At 46.9% G+C, this 13,294-nt stretch overlaps 2 protein-coding genes across 2 annotated transcripts; both read right to left on the minus strand.

Moving 5' to 3' along the window:
* Positions 1-8,330: 8,330 nt before the first annotated feature.
* Positions 8,331-9,726, minus strand: LOC134302724 (alpha-(1,3)-fucosyltransferase 4-like). The gene has a single exon (XM_062987916.1). The coding sequence runs from the start codon at positions 9,398-9,400 to the stop codon at positions 8,366-8,368; it is 1,035 nt and encodes a 344-aa protein (XP_062843986.1). The 5' UTR covers positions 9,401-9,726; the 3' UTR covers positions 8,331-8,365.
* A 988-nt stretch (positions 9,727-10,714) lies between these two features.
* ankrd49 (ankyrin repeat domain 49) lies at positions 10,715-12,511 on the minus strand. Its single transcript, XM_062987911.1, has 2 exons — positions 12,290-12,511; positions 10,715-11,183 (listed from the first exon to the last, which is right to left on the minus strand). The coding sequence occupies exons 1-2, from the start codon at positions 12,509-12,511 to the stop codon at positions 10,728-10,730; spliced, it is 678 nt and encodes a 225-aa protein (XP_062843981.1). The 3' UTR covers positions 10,715-10,727.
* Positions 12,512-13,294: the final 783 nt, after the last annotated feature.

A 13,294-nucleotide genomic window follows, 5' to 3' on the forward strand; every position in this document is an offset into this window, starting at 1 on the left:
TCAGTAAAGAGGTGATGAAGGTTTTTAATCATCTTTTGAAGACAGTGAGAAGCTCAGATGTTCAGACAGACGAGGGAAGCTCGTTCCACCACTTGGGTGCCGGTACAGAGAAGAACTTTGATGCTCGTTTTCTTTGAAGAGAAGCATCATTTGGTTTGTGTGCTAAGTTCTCTTTCAGGCAGTTTGGTTCCAGATATTTAGGTGTGCAGTTTCCTTCCACAGATCCGTCCTTCATTACTACAGTAATACCTGTCTTTACCTTTGTTTACTACCTACCTACAATGGAATGCAAAAAATGTCCTTCTTTAAACTTATGTTACACAGCACTGTGTGTGTGTGTGTGTGTGTGTGTGTGTGTGGATTCTGTTTTTTATGTGCTCAGGTCCCCGACAGCAACTTTCGGCTTTTATGCTCCATTCATTCACATGCACAAAATATTTAACTCTGATATTTAATAAGAATCTTTTTAAATACTTAAGGAACAGCTGTTGACCTTGTCGTGCACCACAAATATTTCATATAATCGGTGTTTTGATGCAGCACTTTTCATCAATTTAATAGTTTATAGCTGTTTAGAAGCTCATAATACTGAAATACATGGCTTTGAACATACGTATATACAGACACAAAAATGCACCTCATTATCATTTCTCTCCCACAGACGTATTATTGCCGTCTCAGTCCTTTACTGTCTAGAAGGACAAGGCCAAGCAACACACACACACACACACACACACACACAGGGATCGTTTCAAATACAGTGTAGTGTATGTACATAATGTAAGCATTTTTATTCTGTCTGTTCTGCTTTTGCGAGGATAAAAACTTTGTAAAACTTTAAACGATTGATCAGTGAAGGTTATTAGGAATAATTCTGCATTATGTTTGTGTGGGTGAGGGTTAAGGGGTCGAACTTGATGTATTCGCTCCATGATGATGTACATATTGGGTTCATGTTCTATACATGCTACAAGGATGCGTAAACTGAATTAATGATTTCTTTCGGTTGCTCCTATTAAGAGGTGGAACAGCAGATAACTCCTTGGCACAGTTTTTACACCGGACATTCTTCCTGACTTAACCCTCTTACCCGGGCTTGGGACCAGCACTAAGGGTGCACTGATATGACGTGTGTCCCAACATTGACTGGATTCACGTAACACCATGTGTTTTTTGTATTTATGAGCCGAGCCCGGAACTTGGTCAGTGCTGTTACCAGCAGCGTCACTCTTATGATTATATCACATGATTTATTATTATAATATTATTATTGTGTTATTACTGTCTTATTAAACCCAATATGCATAATGTAAAGAAACTGAATCCTTACATTTTATCTAAACTCATTGTGTCTGTTGCGTGCACATCCAGGTCAATAGCACCGCCATGGTGCACAACTTTTGTCCACCCTTTTAAACTGTATTTATTAAGAATTAAAAACAAACTCCATCACTTTTCTACATTGTCGCCTTCTGATGCATTTTTCCAGCGTCATACCAACTTTCTAATGCCATATTTGTTTGAGCTTGTAGCCACTGATGCGCCGGTGCTTTCACATCATCATCACATGAAAATCTTCTTCCCCTTAAAGCTTCTTTCAGCCTCCAAAAAGGTGGAAATCAGACGGAGCTAAATCAGGACTATAAGCATCTCTCAGTCTCTCAGACATGAGCGATTACTACAGAACAGAACCAAACAGAACAAAACCAAACAGAACAGAACAGAACCAAACAGAACACAACAGAACCAAACAGAACACAACAGAACAGAACCAAACAGAACAGAACCAAACAGGTGGAAATCAGATGGAGCTAAATCAGGACTATAAGCGCCTCTTGGACACGCCCGATTCCTCCTCCTCCACCCTCACCGAGCAGAACCTAAATTTGTGAAGAGCGCTTGTATTTTCTTTTGTTTACAATAATGACCTCACATACATAATCACTTGGTTATCAGATCCTAACACGTGGTGGGAATGTTGTAGTGTGGCGTGTTAACCCGTACGTGGATCTCAGTAGGCGCTAGTTTAGAGTAGCTAAGCGTAGCGGAAGTTAACATCCACAATCTAGTAAATAAATGTAAAGCCGTGTGAACTTTACACTTCCAGCAGTCGGACCTTTAAAAGCATTCTCTCACTGCGCTTTACTTTGTTGTTAACTTTTCTCCACGCTTCACTCCCTGAACCCAGCACCACCTCCCCACCCGTCTGACATTTACTAAAGCAGTAATCACAGCTCTGCATGTGCACTTATCTTCCACAGCGTCCCTGCACCTCATCGCTGAAGCTCATTCAGATCAGGGGGTCAAGTGGCTCCTTCAGAAAGTGCCAATCGCTCCCGGTGGCAGCAGCTGGTCCGTGTGTCAGTGGAGGCTTTAAAATGAGCGCACACCTACACCGTGTGGATAAAAGTAACGGCTGTCGGGTAATTAAAGTCTCTTCTAATTACAGAGTTCATGTTTTCAGCCACAACAATTACTAACAGGTGTAATAAAGGTGCACGATTAATCAAGCTTAAAACTGTGGTGCAGCTGGTAGAGCGGGTCCCGCTGAGATGGGTTCAAATCTCACCTTTGGGCGGAGTCTGTAGGAAGTGTGACATGTTCTCCTCGAGTCTATGCGAGTTTCTCCTGATACCAAAAAGATGCAGAAGGTGGGTTGGGTGCTTTAAATTGGTAGGCAGCTGTAGCCTAGTGGTTAAGGTACTGGACTAGTAATCAAAAGGTCACTAGTTTAAGCCCCACCACTGCCAGTGTGCCACTGTGTGTGTGTGTGAGGAGAGAAACTATATGCACCATATGTAGTGGTAGCTCACTGTCACTGGCCTAGTAATCATAAGGTTGCAGGTTCAAGCCCCACCATTGCCAAGTTGCCACTGTTGGGCCCTTAAACATGGCCCTGAACCCTCAGTTGCTCAAATGCTTCTGCTAAATGCCACAAATGTAAATGATTCTCAGGGTTAAGCAAATAGGAACTTAAATATTACAGGCAGTTGTAGCCTAGCGGTTAAGGTACTGGACTAGTAATCGAAAGGTTGCTGGTTCAAGCCCCATCACTGCCAGGTTGCCACTGTTGAATAAAAGCGTCTTCTAAATGCTGAAACTGTAAGTGTGTAGTTCTTCGTGGGCTTGTGCAGTAGGATGAGATAAAAACTGACATTTTTTATCCAATTCTCCAGAGAGAACTATACAAAAACACGCGTCTTTCTCACAGGGCCATTTTTAGCTGTCCCAGAATGCACCGGGCTCCCACACCGTAACCCTAATTACTGGGCAGACTGTGGGTTTGTGTATACACATTCCACACTGTGCACCAGTGGGTTACCAGTTCCACTCTCTCTAACCATCTCATTTAACTCTGGTTCAGACCTGGTGGGCACAAATACACAATAAAGACAAAAGTATGTGGACACCCGACCATGAGCATTTTTCACATCACATTCCAAAACATAGTTGCCCTTAATTTACAGCCATAACAGGCTTCACTTTACTGGGAGTCTGTAAGGCCATGCAGGCTCACAATCAACATTCCTAAAGGAGATCAGTGAGGTTAATGATTACTGTTACTGTTATTGTATTATTTTTGTGTTAATACAGACTCATTAATATGCAAATTCATGTTTATTAATCCAATCACAGAGTTCTGGATGAGAGCAGCTTTGCTGTTTAGATGATTACAGGTTATTGCAAATTGCAGATCTACACCTGAAGGCTCTTAGCGCCCCCTGTTGGTGGTATTAAGGGCGCTATTGACCGTACATCCAGAGTTTCCTTATTTTCAGTAACTTTTCACCTGGTATGGGTCGCGGGGGTCTAGGAACAAGGACGGATTAAGGATAGTCTGGGCCCCTGGGCAAAGAGTTGGCTAGGGGCCCCAAAAGCATGGCTAGGGGCCCCAAAAGCATGGCTAGGGCCCCCAAGAGGCCCTGGGGTCAAAGTCCCTAATAGTCAGAGGATCCTTAAAATGGAGGGCCCTCGGAAATAAAAATATATTGTATCATAAATGTTGATAGGCATCGCAAAATGTTTTGGGCCAGGGCCCCCCCGGGGCCCCCTGACCTCAAGGACCCCTGGGCGCTGGCCCCACTGGCCCGGTCAGTAATCCAGCCATGTCTAGGAATAGCTGAAAACACGACATGAAACCCAAATCCATCCAGCAGCCAAGCCGGAGCATCCAGATAAAACCCATGTCGACTGGGGAAAACATGCAAAATTTAAGTCATGCAAGTCAGTGACTAAAGGCAGGATTTGAACCCGGGACCCTGGGTGCCATGCTTTTGTGTCGCACCCACACTACCAGCTGCACAGAATTCAGCCAAACCTAAAATCATGCAGTTAATTTTCTCTCAGTGTTTGGATCTTTTTTTGGGCAAATTCACTCATGACTCAAGTGCAGAATTCAGGGCACCTCAATTTATTTACATACATCTAATTAGCCAATCCGGGCGGCACGGTGGCTCGGTGGGTAGCACTGTCACCTCACAGCAAGAAGGTGCTGGGTTTGATCCTGTCTGTGTGGAGTTTGCATGTTCTCCCCGTGTCTGTGTGGGTTTCCTCTGGGAGCTCCGGTTTCCTCCCACAGTCCAAAAACACGCAGTGAGGTTAATTGGAGACACTAAATTGCCATATAGGTAATTGTGTGTGTGTGTGTGTGTGTGTGTCCTGCATCTTTTTATACAAAAATTCAAAGAGAATACAAATAATAATAAACAAAAAGAACATAAACTTAATTATAAAAATAATTAAACAGCCTTCAGAAAAATGAATCCACGAATCACATCTCTTAAATACACAAAGAAAATGAGAAAAAAGGAAAGTAACTTTACATAAAAAGGTAAAAAATAAAGTCTTAATCACTGTCAGATATAAAGATCTGATTGTTACCATGGAAACTAGAATCGGCCGTTCAGTAGGACAAAACCTTGAATATTTTTTGTTGTTTTTAAAGGACACAAATATGTTTTAATTGTGGATTCATCATCAACTCTGAGAGCTTTACTTTATTTACTTTGTTTTATACAAAGACAAAATACCTGCAATGTGAACTTAATTATACACTGATCAGCCATAACATTAAAATCACCTCCTTGTTTCTACACTCAGTGTCCATTTTATCAGCTCCACTTACCATATAGAAGCACTTTGTAGTTCTACAATTACTGACTGTAGTCCATCTGTTTCTCTGCATGCTTTGTTACCCCCTTTCACCCTGTTCTTCAATGGTCAGGACCCCCACAGGACCACCACAGAGCAGGTATTATTTAGGTGGTGGATGATTCTCAGCACTGCAGTGACACTGACATGGTGGTGGTGTGTTAGTGTGTGTTGTGCTGGTATGAGTGGATCAGACACAGCAGCGCTGCTGGAGTTCTGAAACACCTCACTGTCACTGCTGGATTGAGAATCGTCCACCAACCAAAAATATCCAGGGGAATGTGGGACTCCACTGGAGAGCTGCGCGTGTGTAAATGTCACCCTGGGATCGGTCGTGGTCGTCTTCAAATATCAAGAGTGATTTATTAACACAGCGTATCAGAACTGAGCGTCCCGTTTGGAACACTTCCATCAGTACAGAACGTTCAGATTTTGTTCACCTGTTTTGATCGTGTTCCATTTCCAAAAATCTGGTTTCATTAGAGTTCTGTGCTGAACTGAATAATTAGCATCACTCGACCTGTATTTTCACGCGTAAAAATGTCACACAAGGCTCGAGATGTTCATTTCATTATGGAAATGAGAAGCGGACGTCCTTTACACCGTGTTCTTCTGCCGAGGTTTGAGAGGAGCGTGTGAACTTTTTAAACTGTGGGGATGAACCGGCGCTGGCTCAATTTGATTCCTCATTTATTTAACAGATTTTTACCCCAGTAGAGAGGAGACGGTTCTGCTGCCTGCTGTTGAAATGAGAAAATAAAAAGGAATGAAAGTTTCCGCTCTGAGAGAAAACGAATTCCTCTAAAGGTTAAAACTGCAGGTAGAAACGTTTCGCTGGAGGCTGAAAGGTGACGGCGTTCAGTTCCTTCAGTGATGTTTACACACTATGCGTGATACACGAGCACTTGGTTTTGTGGAGCATCTTATTAATTACAAAAACAAAAATCTATTAAATCAGAGCGACGTCTGTGTGATCTATTCAGCTAGAACAACAGCCGATGTTCTGAGAAGCTTCTCACAAAACCTGTATATAAGAGGTCGGTGTTCCGGTTCATCCCAGAGCTGGTGAGTGGGGCTGAGCTCAGGGCTCTGTGCAGGACACTCGAGCTTTTCTTCACGTCTTTATAGAGCTCGCTCATGCTGGAACAGGACAAGACCTTCCCTAAACTGTTGCGGCAAAGTTGGCAGCATCATTTTCTTTATATGATTGATTTATTACACCTGTTAGCGACTGTTGTGGCTGAAACATGTGAATTTAAAGATTAGAAGGGGCGTCCACATAGTGTTCCAACCAAGCAAGTTGACTTTATTATTCAGCAGTTCTGTAGAGCAGCGCTCCACAACCTTTTTTGCACCATGGACCGGTTTCATATAATATATAACTTCACGGACAGGCAGGGCCGGGAGGATTTATTATAGAATAAATATAGAATGGAAGATCAGTGTGAATGCTGAGCTTTTTACACTGCAATGAGACGCTGCTAGTGGTGATAAGAGACAAAAACACCTGAAGAGTTTTGGAAATGTAATTGCTCTTGTAACGTCTCTAATTATTTATCCTTTCTGTGCGGCCCGGTAATAAATGACCCACGGACCGGTGGTTGGGGAGCACTGCTGTAGAGTACGAGTGAATCTTGTCTCGGTCTGAATGTTTGGTTCTGTGAGGAGTGGAAGTTTGTTGGACTCCTGAGTGCTGCAGTTTTTCTAATCAGGGAAACTAAAGAGCTAACAAGAATACCCGTCCGGTCCGGTTCAGCGTATCGTTTTTGCTCAGCAGAGAACCAAAATCAGGCTCGTAACACTCGAGGTAAATAAAACAGCGAACGTTTTACTTCAGGACAAATGAATTCTGTCGGAAACGTTCTGGAACAGGAGCGCACGTTGTGGATGCTGCATGCTCGGTTTGCACGGCGAGGTTTACATAAATCCAATCAGATCCAGTCCGAGAGGATGAAATTAAATTTAAATGAGAACTCCTGGTGAAGCAGAACTCATAACACGCTTCTGTTTCCACACACGGCAGGTCAGGATGTCAGGACTGGTGAAGCTGTGATGTTCAGGGTTATTAAAGGTTTATTACAGTGTGTATGAACATAAGATAAACACAGGATTGTTCGACCGCTGTAAATAATCTGCTACAATGCATGAGAATGAAAGTTAAGGGCCTTGCACAGGGGCCCAACCATGGTACTTTGTCAGTATCGTGATTGGAACCAGCGTTCTTCTGATGAGCAGTTCTGTCCAGCAGTTTTTCTAGTGTTTGATTGGTTGGAGAGAAAAATAATCCTCAGTTTTCACCATGGGCAACTGGGATCCGGGTTTGAATCTTAGCTGTGCTATCGGCTGGTCGGGCGTCTACACAGACGTCATCGGCTACACCCGTTTGGCTTGGCAAGGCCCTGTGATAGATTGTTGTCCTGTTACCGGGGTGTTGAACTGTATTGCGCCCAGCAATTCCAAGGAAGTCGGACCCACTGCGCGCCTGACCAGGATGAAATGAAATTGGCTGATGGAGGAATAAATACAGCCAGAAGTATGTGGACACCTGACCATGAGCAAGTCGGACGTTTACATCTTCGGCATTTAGCACACGCTTTTATCTAGAGTGACTTACAGTACTGTGACAGTATACAGTCTGAGCAATTGAGGGTTAAGGGCCTCGCTCAAGGGCCCAACAGTGGCAACCTGGCAGTGGTGGGGCTTGAACTGGCGACCTTCTGATTACTAGTCCTGTACCTTAACCACTAGGCTACATCTACAAATGTCTACAAGTGGACCTCCAATTCCAGAACTATTTAGACGGGCTTTCAACAAGATGTGTGAGTGTGTTGTGCTCATTCAGGAAGAAAATACAAGCGTTCATGGGATCATGCACTGAAGCACCTGAACTCATGGCCATCTAGTGTATGGATGGGTGCCGCACTAACAACCTGACCCTATGAAGGTTTGTTTCTCTGAGGAGTTTGGCATGTTCTCTGTCTTCCTCTTACCTCCAGAGAACATGCAGCAGTTGGATTAGATTCTCTAAATGACCTGTTGTTAGGTTCTTGTGAGGGAGTGATCGTGTGTGTAAGTGTGTTATGATCCATATTCCTGCCCCTGGTGCCTGAACCCACTGCGACCCTGACCAGGAGAGAGCGGTCAGTGAGAATGAATGAATGAATCCACCACGTCACCTCCACTGATCTTTATTAACATAAATAAACCATCAGACTCAGGACTGGAACCAGAACTTCAGGTCCGTGACGGTGTTGTTGACGTGGCGACAGGCTCGGACGGCCTGGCACGCGGTGCAGTAATGCTCCTCCCAGAACGTGGTCACATGCACGCTGTAGTCCCGCCTCCACTCCAGGTAACGGCGGTACCGGGCGGGGTTTCGGTCCAGGTGTTTGAGGTACGCGGCCAGCTCACGCGGCCCTTTGAAGTCCTGGACGTGGATGAAGGCGTCGGCGGGCAGGAAGCGCTCGTAGTTCTCACGCGGCGGTCCGAGCACCACGGGAACGGCTCCGGCGGCCAGCGCGTTGTGCCAGAGCTTCTCCGTGATGTAATCCAGGTGGATGGAGTTCTCGAAGGCCAGGTAGAACTTGTAAGCGGAGACGGTCCGCACCACGCTGTCGTTCAGCAGAGGCCGGAAACGCCGCCCGTACAGATCCACGGGAAGGAAGCGCCGCAGTCGGAGGTAAAACTGAACCCGGTCCTGCTCTGGGCGCCAGTTACTGATCACCCACGCCACCAGTCCACGTTTACGGTTCACGCGGACCTGCCCGGCACTGCGCCGCCGGTTCAGGTAACCGTACGGCAGGAAGATGTCGGAGCCCGGCCGGTACGACATGGTGAGATTAAACATTCCGTCAAACTCGTACAAGAACCCGGAGTGAGACGGCGACTCGAAGTTCATCCAGATCCACTTCTGCGCCGCCGGCCGCACCCCCGTCGGCAGGTCGCTCCGTTTCGCCGCCAGCTCGCGGTGGTGCATGATGACGGCGTCGGCGCGCTCGTATTCACGCCTGTCCGCCGTCACCGAACAGCCCGGTACGCCGTAGCTCGCCGCGCAGTCTGTACGCTGAAGCCCGTTCCCGAACGGGAGCCACCACACCAGCAGGGTGACGTTACGTAATTCGGTGCGCCCGGCGGTCCGAGCGGAAACGTCCGGCTCCGGGACCGGGAGGCTCAACGGACTGAGCGCAAGCATCGTGAACGTGAAGACGAGCGCCAGGACGAACAGTCGCAGGTCCGAGCCGTGCACCATGACTACCAGCACACATGACGTTCGGCTTCTCTGTGGACAGATGAGCTTCAGAGGTTCATACCTGACGTTTATCGTTCCGCTCTGTGCATGTGTAAGAACTGAAGATCCGCTCCCACTCCCACTCCCACTCAGCTGGAGTTTGGTTTTGTGCTCTGTGGAACTCGGGGACTCTGTCACTTTACCCTATCGAGGCGAGGCGTGCCGAGGTGGGGCGGGGCAGGAAGGGCTTCACACACAGCAGCTCCTTTCAGGCCTGACGTGGCAGCAGCAGAAGCCCATCTGGCCTGAAAGGTTCTTTGTTCGGGGCCCCGCAGTGCCGGAGTGTGAATGAGCTTTTGAAGGAAACACAGACGTGAACGCCGCGGCTACGCTTAAATAAAAGCCGAAAGCTGATCCACCGGATTCCTCAGTCATGATGAGACTGAGAGTCGCTTTAGTGCGGTGATGAGCCCGAACATCGTGAAGAGCTCCGGCAGCACATGGTTCACCCATCACACACCGGGTGGACTGACTGGGGGGCCTGTAGGGTGCTGAGGGTGTGTGTAGGGTGTTGTAGGGAGGCTGTAGGGATTTTGAGGGGAACAGTAAGGTGCTTTGGGGATGTGTGGAGTTTGTGGAGGTTGTTTGGGCTCTTGTAGGAGGCTGTGGGGGTGCATAAGGCTTTTTAGGGCCCTGTAGAAGGCTGTGGAGACCTGTAGGGTTCTGTGACAGACTGTAAGGTGCTGTAAAGGGGTGTAGATGTTTGGGCTCTTGTAGGGTGAATAGAACTGTTTGGGGTCCTGTAGGGTCATGTGGGGAGCTGTAGAATTCTGTGGGGGACTGTAAGGTGATGTGAGGGGTGTGTAGAGCATGTATAGCACTTGTGGGGGTACATAGGGTTTTTTGGGGTCCTGCAGGGTTCTGTGTGGTGTGCAGGGTTCTAAGGGGGACTCTAAGGTCCTGTGAAGGGTGTGTAGAGTAAGAAGAGCACTTGTTGGGTGATCTGGGGGTGCATAGGGCTTTTTAGGGTCCTGTAAGGTGCTGGGTGTGTGTGTAGGGTGTTGTGGGGAGGCTGTAAAGATTTTGAGAGGGGCAGTAAGGTGCTGTGGGTAGTGTGTTGAGTTTTTGTGAGGTATTTGGGCTCTTGTAGGGTTCTGTGGGGGACTGTGATGGGTGTGTAGACATGTAGAGCATTGTAGGGTGCTTTGGGGGTGCACAGGGCTGTTTGGAGCCCTGTAGTGACCTGTAGTGACCTGTAGGGTGTTCGCAGCCTTGTAAAAACCGAAACCCCAGGTGCTCTGGGGCAGGTGTGGTGAATCTCATCACTCTGTAATATTTCCGGTTATTCTCATGGGACGACGCTGTTGCAGGGCTCGGCCGCCTCGAACAGACCGTAGTGCGCGGTTTTCCGGAGCGCGATGTCGGACGCCGTCTCCCCGGCGCTGTTCTTCAGTCCCGCCTGCAGGGTGCGCCGCGAGAGCAGAAGTTCGAGGGTCTGACCCGCCGCAGGATTTCCCGCCGCCAGCTGCAGAGGCGTGAGCCGGCCCTCCGTCACGGCGTTGACCTCCGCCCCCCGGCGCAGGAGAGACGAGGCCACGGCGGCGTGCCCCCAGCGGGAGGCGCTGTGGAGCGGCGTCCAGCCGTCAGCGGTCCTGGCGTGGAGGTCGGCGCCGGAGTCCAGGAGGAAGGACAGGAGGGAGGCGTGGCCGCTGTACGCCGCCCGGTGGAGGGGAGTGTACCCGTCGTCGTCGCGACAGTTAACGAGGGACGGATCGGAACCAATCAGGCGCTCCACCGTGATCAGCTACAAACATACAGAGAACACGCATGACACGCAACGCTGGGAAAAAGTAAATGCCCCCACCTCCTTTTCTTCAGTTAGGCTATAAGGTGAGGGTTTTATGAGCTAAACCTTCTCTCTTACACAGCAGCTTCACAGCCGACAGTGACAGTAAAGCTCTCTCGACTGCGGACGCTCTTCTAATTCATGGCAGTTCTGTTCTCTGGTGGTTTCTGGATTATATCCCATCACCCACCCAAATTCCCTCCCTGTCCAAGGTAACAGTTTACATTTTCTTCACGATCTTGGCTGAATGTGATTTTAACAGGTTCAGTCGGACTAGTCGTATTTATATGGACGCCGTAACCTCACGCTGAGGGAAACACGTCAAGTGAGGAGGCACGCCGTTTGTTCAAACATTTCTGTTTGCGTACGAATGACTCAGTAGTGAAACTGTACATAATTTAGATGTGGAGACCTTTCTATTGCACCTACACACACACACACACACACACACACACACACACACACTTCCTCCTGTGTGCGGTGGTTTATTACACTTCTTTATTACTGAGCTTGTGTGGCGTCAGGAACCTTTAATATTTTCAAATGACATGCAAACATGCCGTAACACACACACACACACACAAACATAAAACACACACACACAAACACATAGAGACAAACACACACACAGACAAACACACACACACAAACACATAAAAATATATATACATACAAACACACACATACAGACACACAATCACACAAACACACACACAGAGACACACATACACAGACAGACACACAAACGGTAAAATTAAATGCACCTTACACACACTGCATTTACTTTAATCTAACATTGCACCTTTTTTAACCTAATATTTCTATTTAATGTTTTTGTCTCTACTCACATTTTTCTAATTTTATCTATATTTAGTGTAAAGTTATTTCTATTGTGTACATTAGGTTTTCTACCCTTAGTTCTTTGGTACTGCTGTAACTGAGCAGTTGTTAAAACATCTCACTGCTGGTTACACCCTGTATGACCTGTGTGTGATAAATAAACGTTGAACTTGATCCTGTATTATAAATGTACAGAGTTTTAATTCTGAGTTAAAACCACTCACTCGGTTCCTCTCAGCGGCCCAGAGCATCAGCTCTGCTGGGTTATCTTCTCGTCTCTGTTCCTGCTGTAGATACCACTCCTCACTGTGGTCACCTTCATCATCATCATCACCACTGTCCTCACACTCCTCGTCCTCGTCCCAGGCGCTCTCCGTCCCCACCGGAATCATGTGGCCGTGGGTTTCTAGCAGCTCTAGCTGGTTAAAACCTTCAGGAAACTCCATCATTCTGTGCAAAAAACGAGATTAACAGAGAGGGTCGGCTAGGTGGTAAATCTGCAGAGGAGAACGTGTCGAGCGGCGAGTCTCTGAGGTGCCGCCGGTCCCGACGCCCGCTCAATTATTTCTGAGAGAAGAGGGACTGGATGGAATTAAAGTACAAGGATCCTCTGAACACGACATTTACAGAATGAAGATGATTTATGTGCTTTTCTCTGTCACCAGGGGTGTGCAAACGTGGTTTAATGTGGTGAGACGTTAATAATGTGCAGCCAGAATCTCCATCAGCACTACCTGCTCCTGTTTACATGTTTTATTCACCACACCCTGCACCACATCAGTATCTTCACACCCCGACTGGTGCAAATGCACATCATCCAGCCTCCCAAAAAGCAAAAATCTGCAGTCACGACTCTGTACACGCTGAAATAAATCACTAAAAATATCAGTGAATCCTTGAATTCTCATTAGTGGGAGTTGGACTGGTGTGACAGTTCAATAACAAAGCTTTTAGTCGGCTTAAAGGTTTTATATACAGAAATTTATATAAAGAAAAAGAAAGATGAATGAAAACCACAATAATACAGGAACGTGTTACTATGGTAGCAAACACGAGCCGTGATGAAGAACCTGGATGGAATTATTTTTGTGAATTTGCAGTTGGGTGATAAATGAAACAATTTACATTTTCAGCATTTAGCGGACGCCTTTATCCAAAAAGACTTACAGTAGTGTGACAGTGTACAGTCTAAGCAATTGAGAGTTAAGGGTCTTACTCAAGGGCTCAAC

The sequence above is a fragment of the Trichomycterus rosablanca genome, chromosome 25 (genome assembly GCF_030014385.1).
Source record: "Trichomycterus rosablanca isolate fTriRos1 chromosome 25, fTriRos1.hap1, whole genome shotgun sequence".
Classification (NCBI taxonomy): Eukaryota; Metazoa; Chordata; class Actinopteri; order Siluriformes; family Trichomycteridae; genus Trichomycterus; species Trichomycterus rosablanca.

Bases quoted from the DNA above. Each gene is read 5' to 3' on its own strand.
- ankrd49 (XM_062987911.1), bottom strand. From the start codon at position 12,511: ATGGAGTTTCCTGAAGGTTTTAACCAGCTAGAGCTGCTAGAAACCCAC. The intron at 11,184-12,289 runs GTGAGTGGTTTT...GTATGTTTGTAG, and splicing joins GGGCCGCTGAGAGGAACCGA to CTGATCACGGTGGAGCGCCT.
- LOC134302724 (XM_062987916.1), bottom strand. From the start codon at position 9,400: ATGGTGCACGGCTCGGACCTGCGACTGTTCGTCCTGGCGCTCGTCTTC.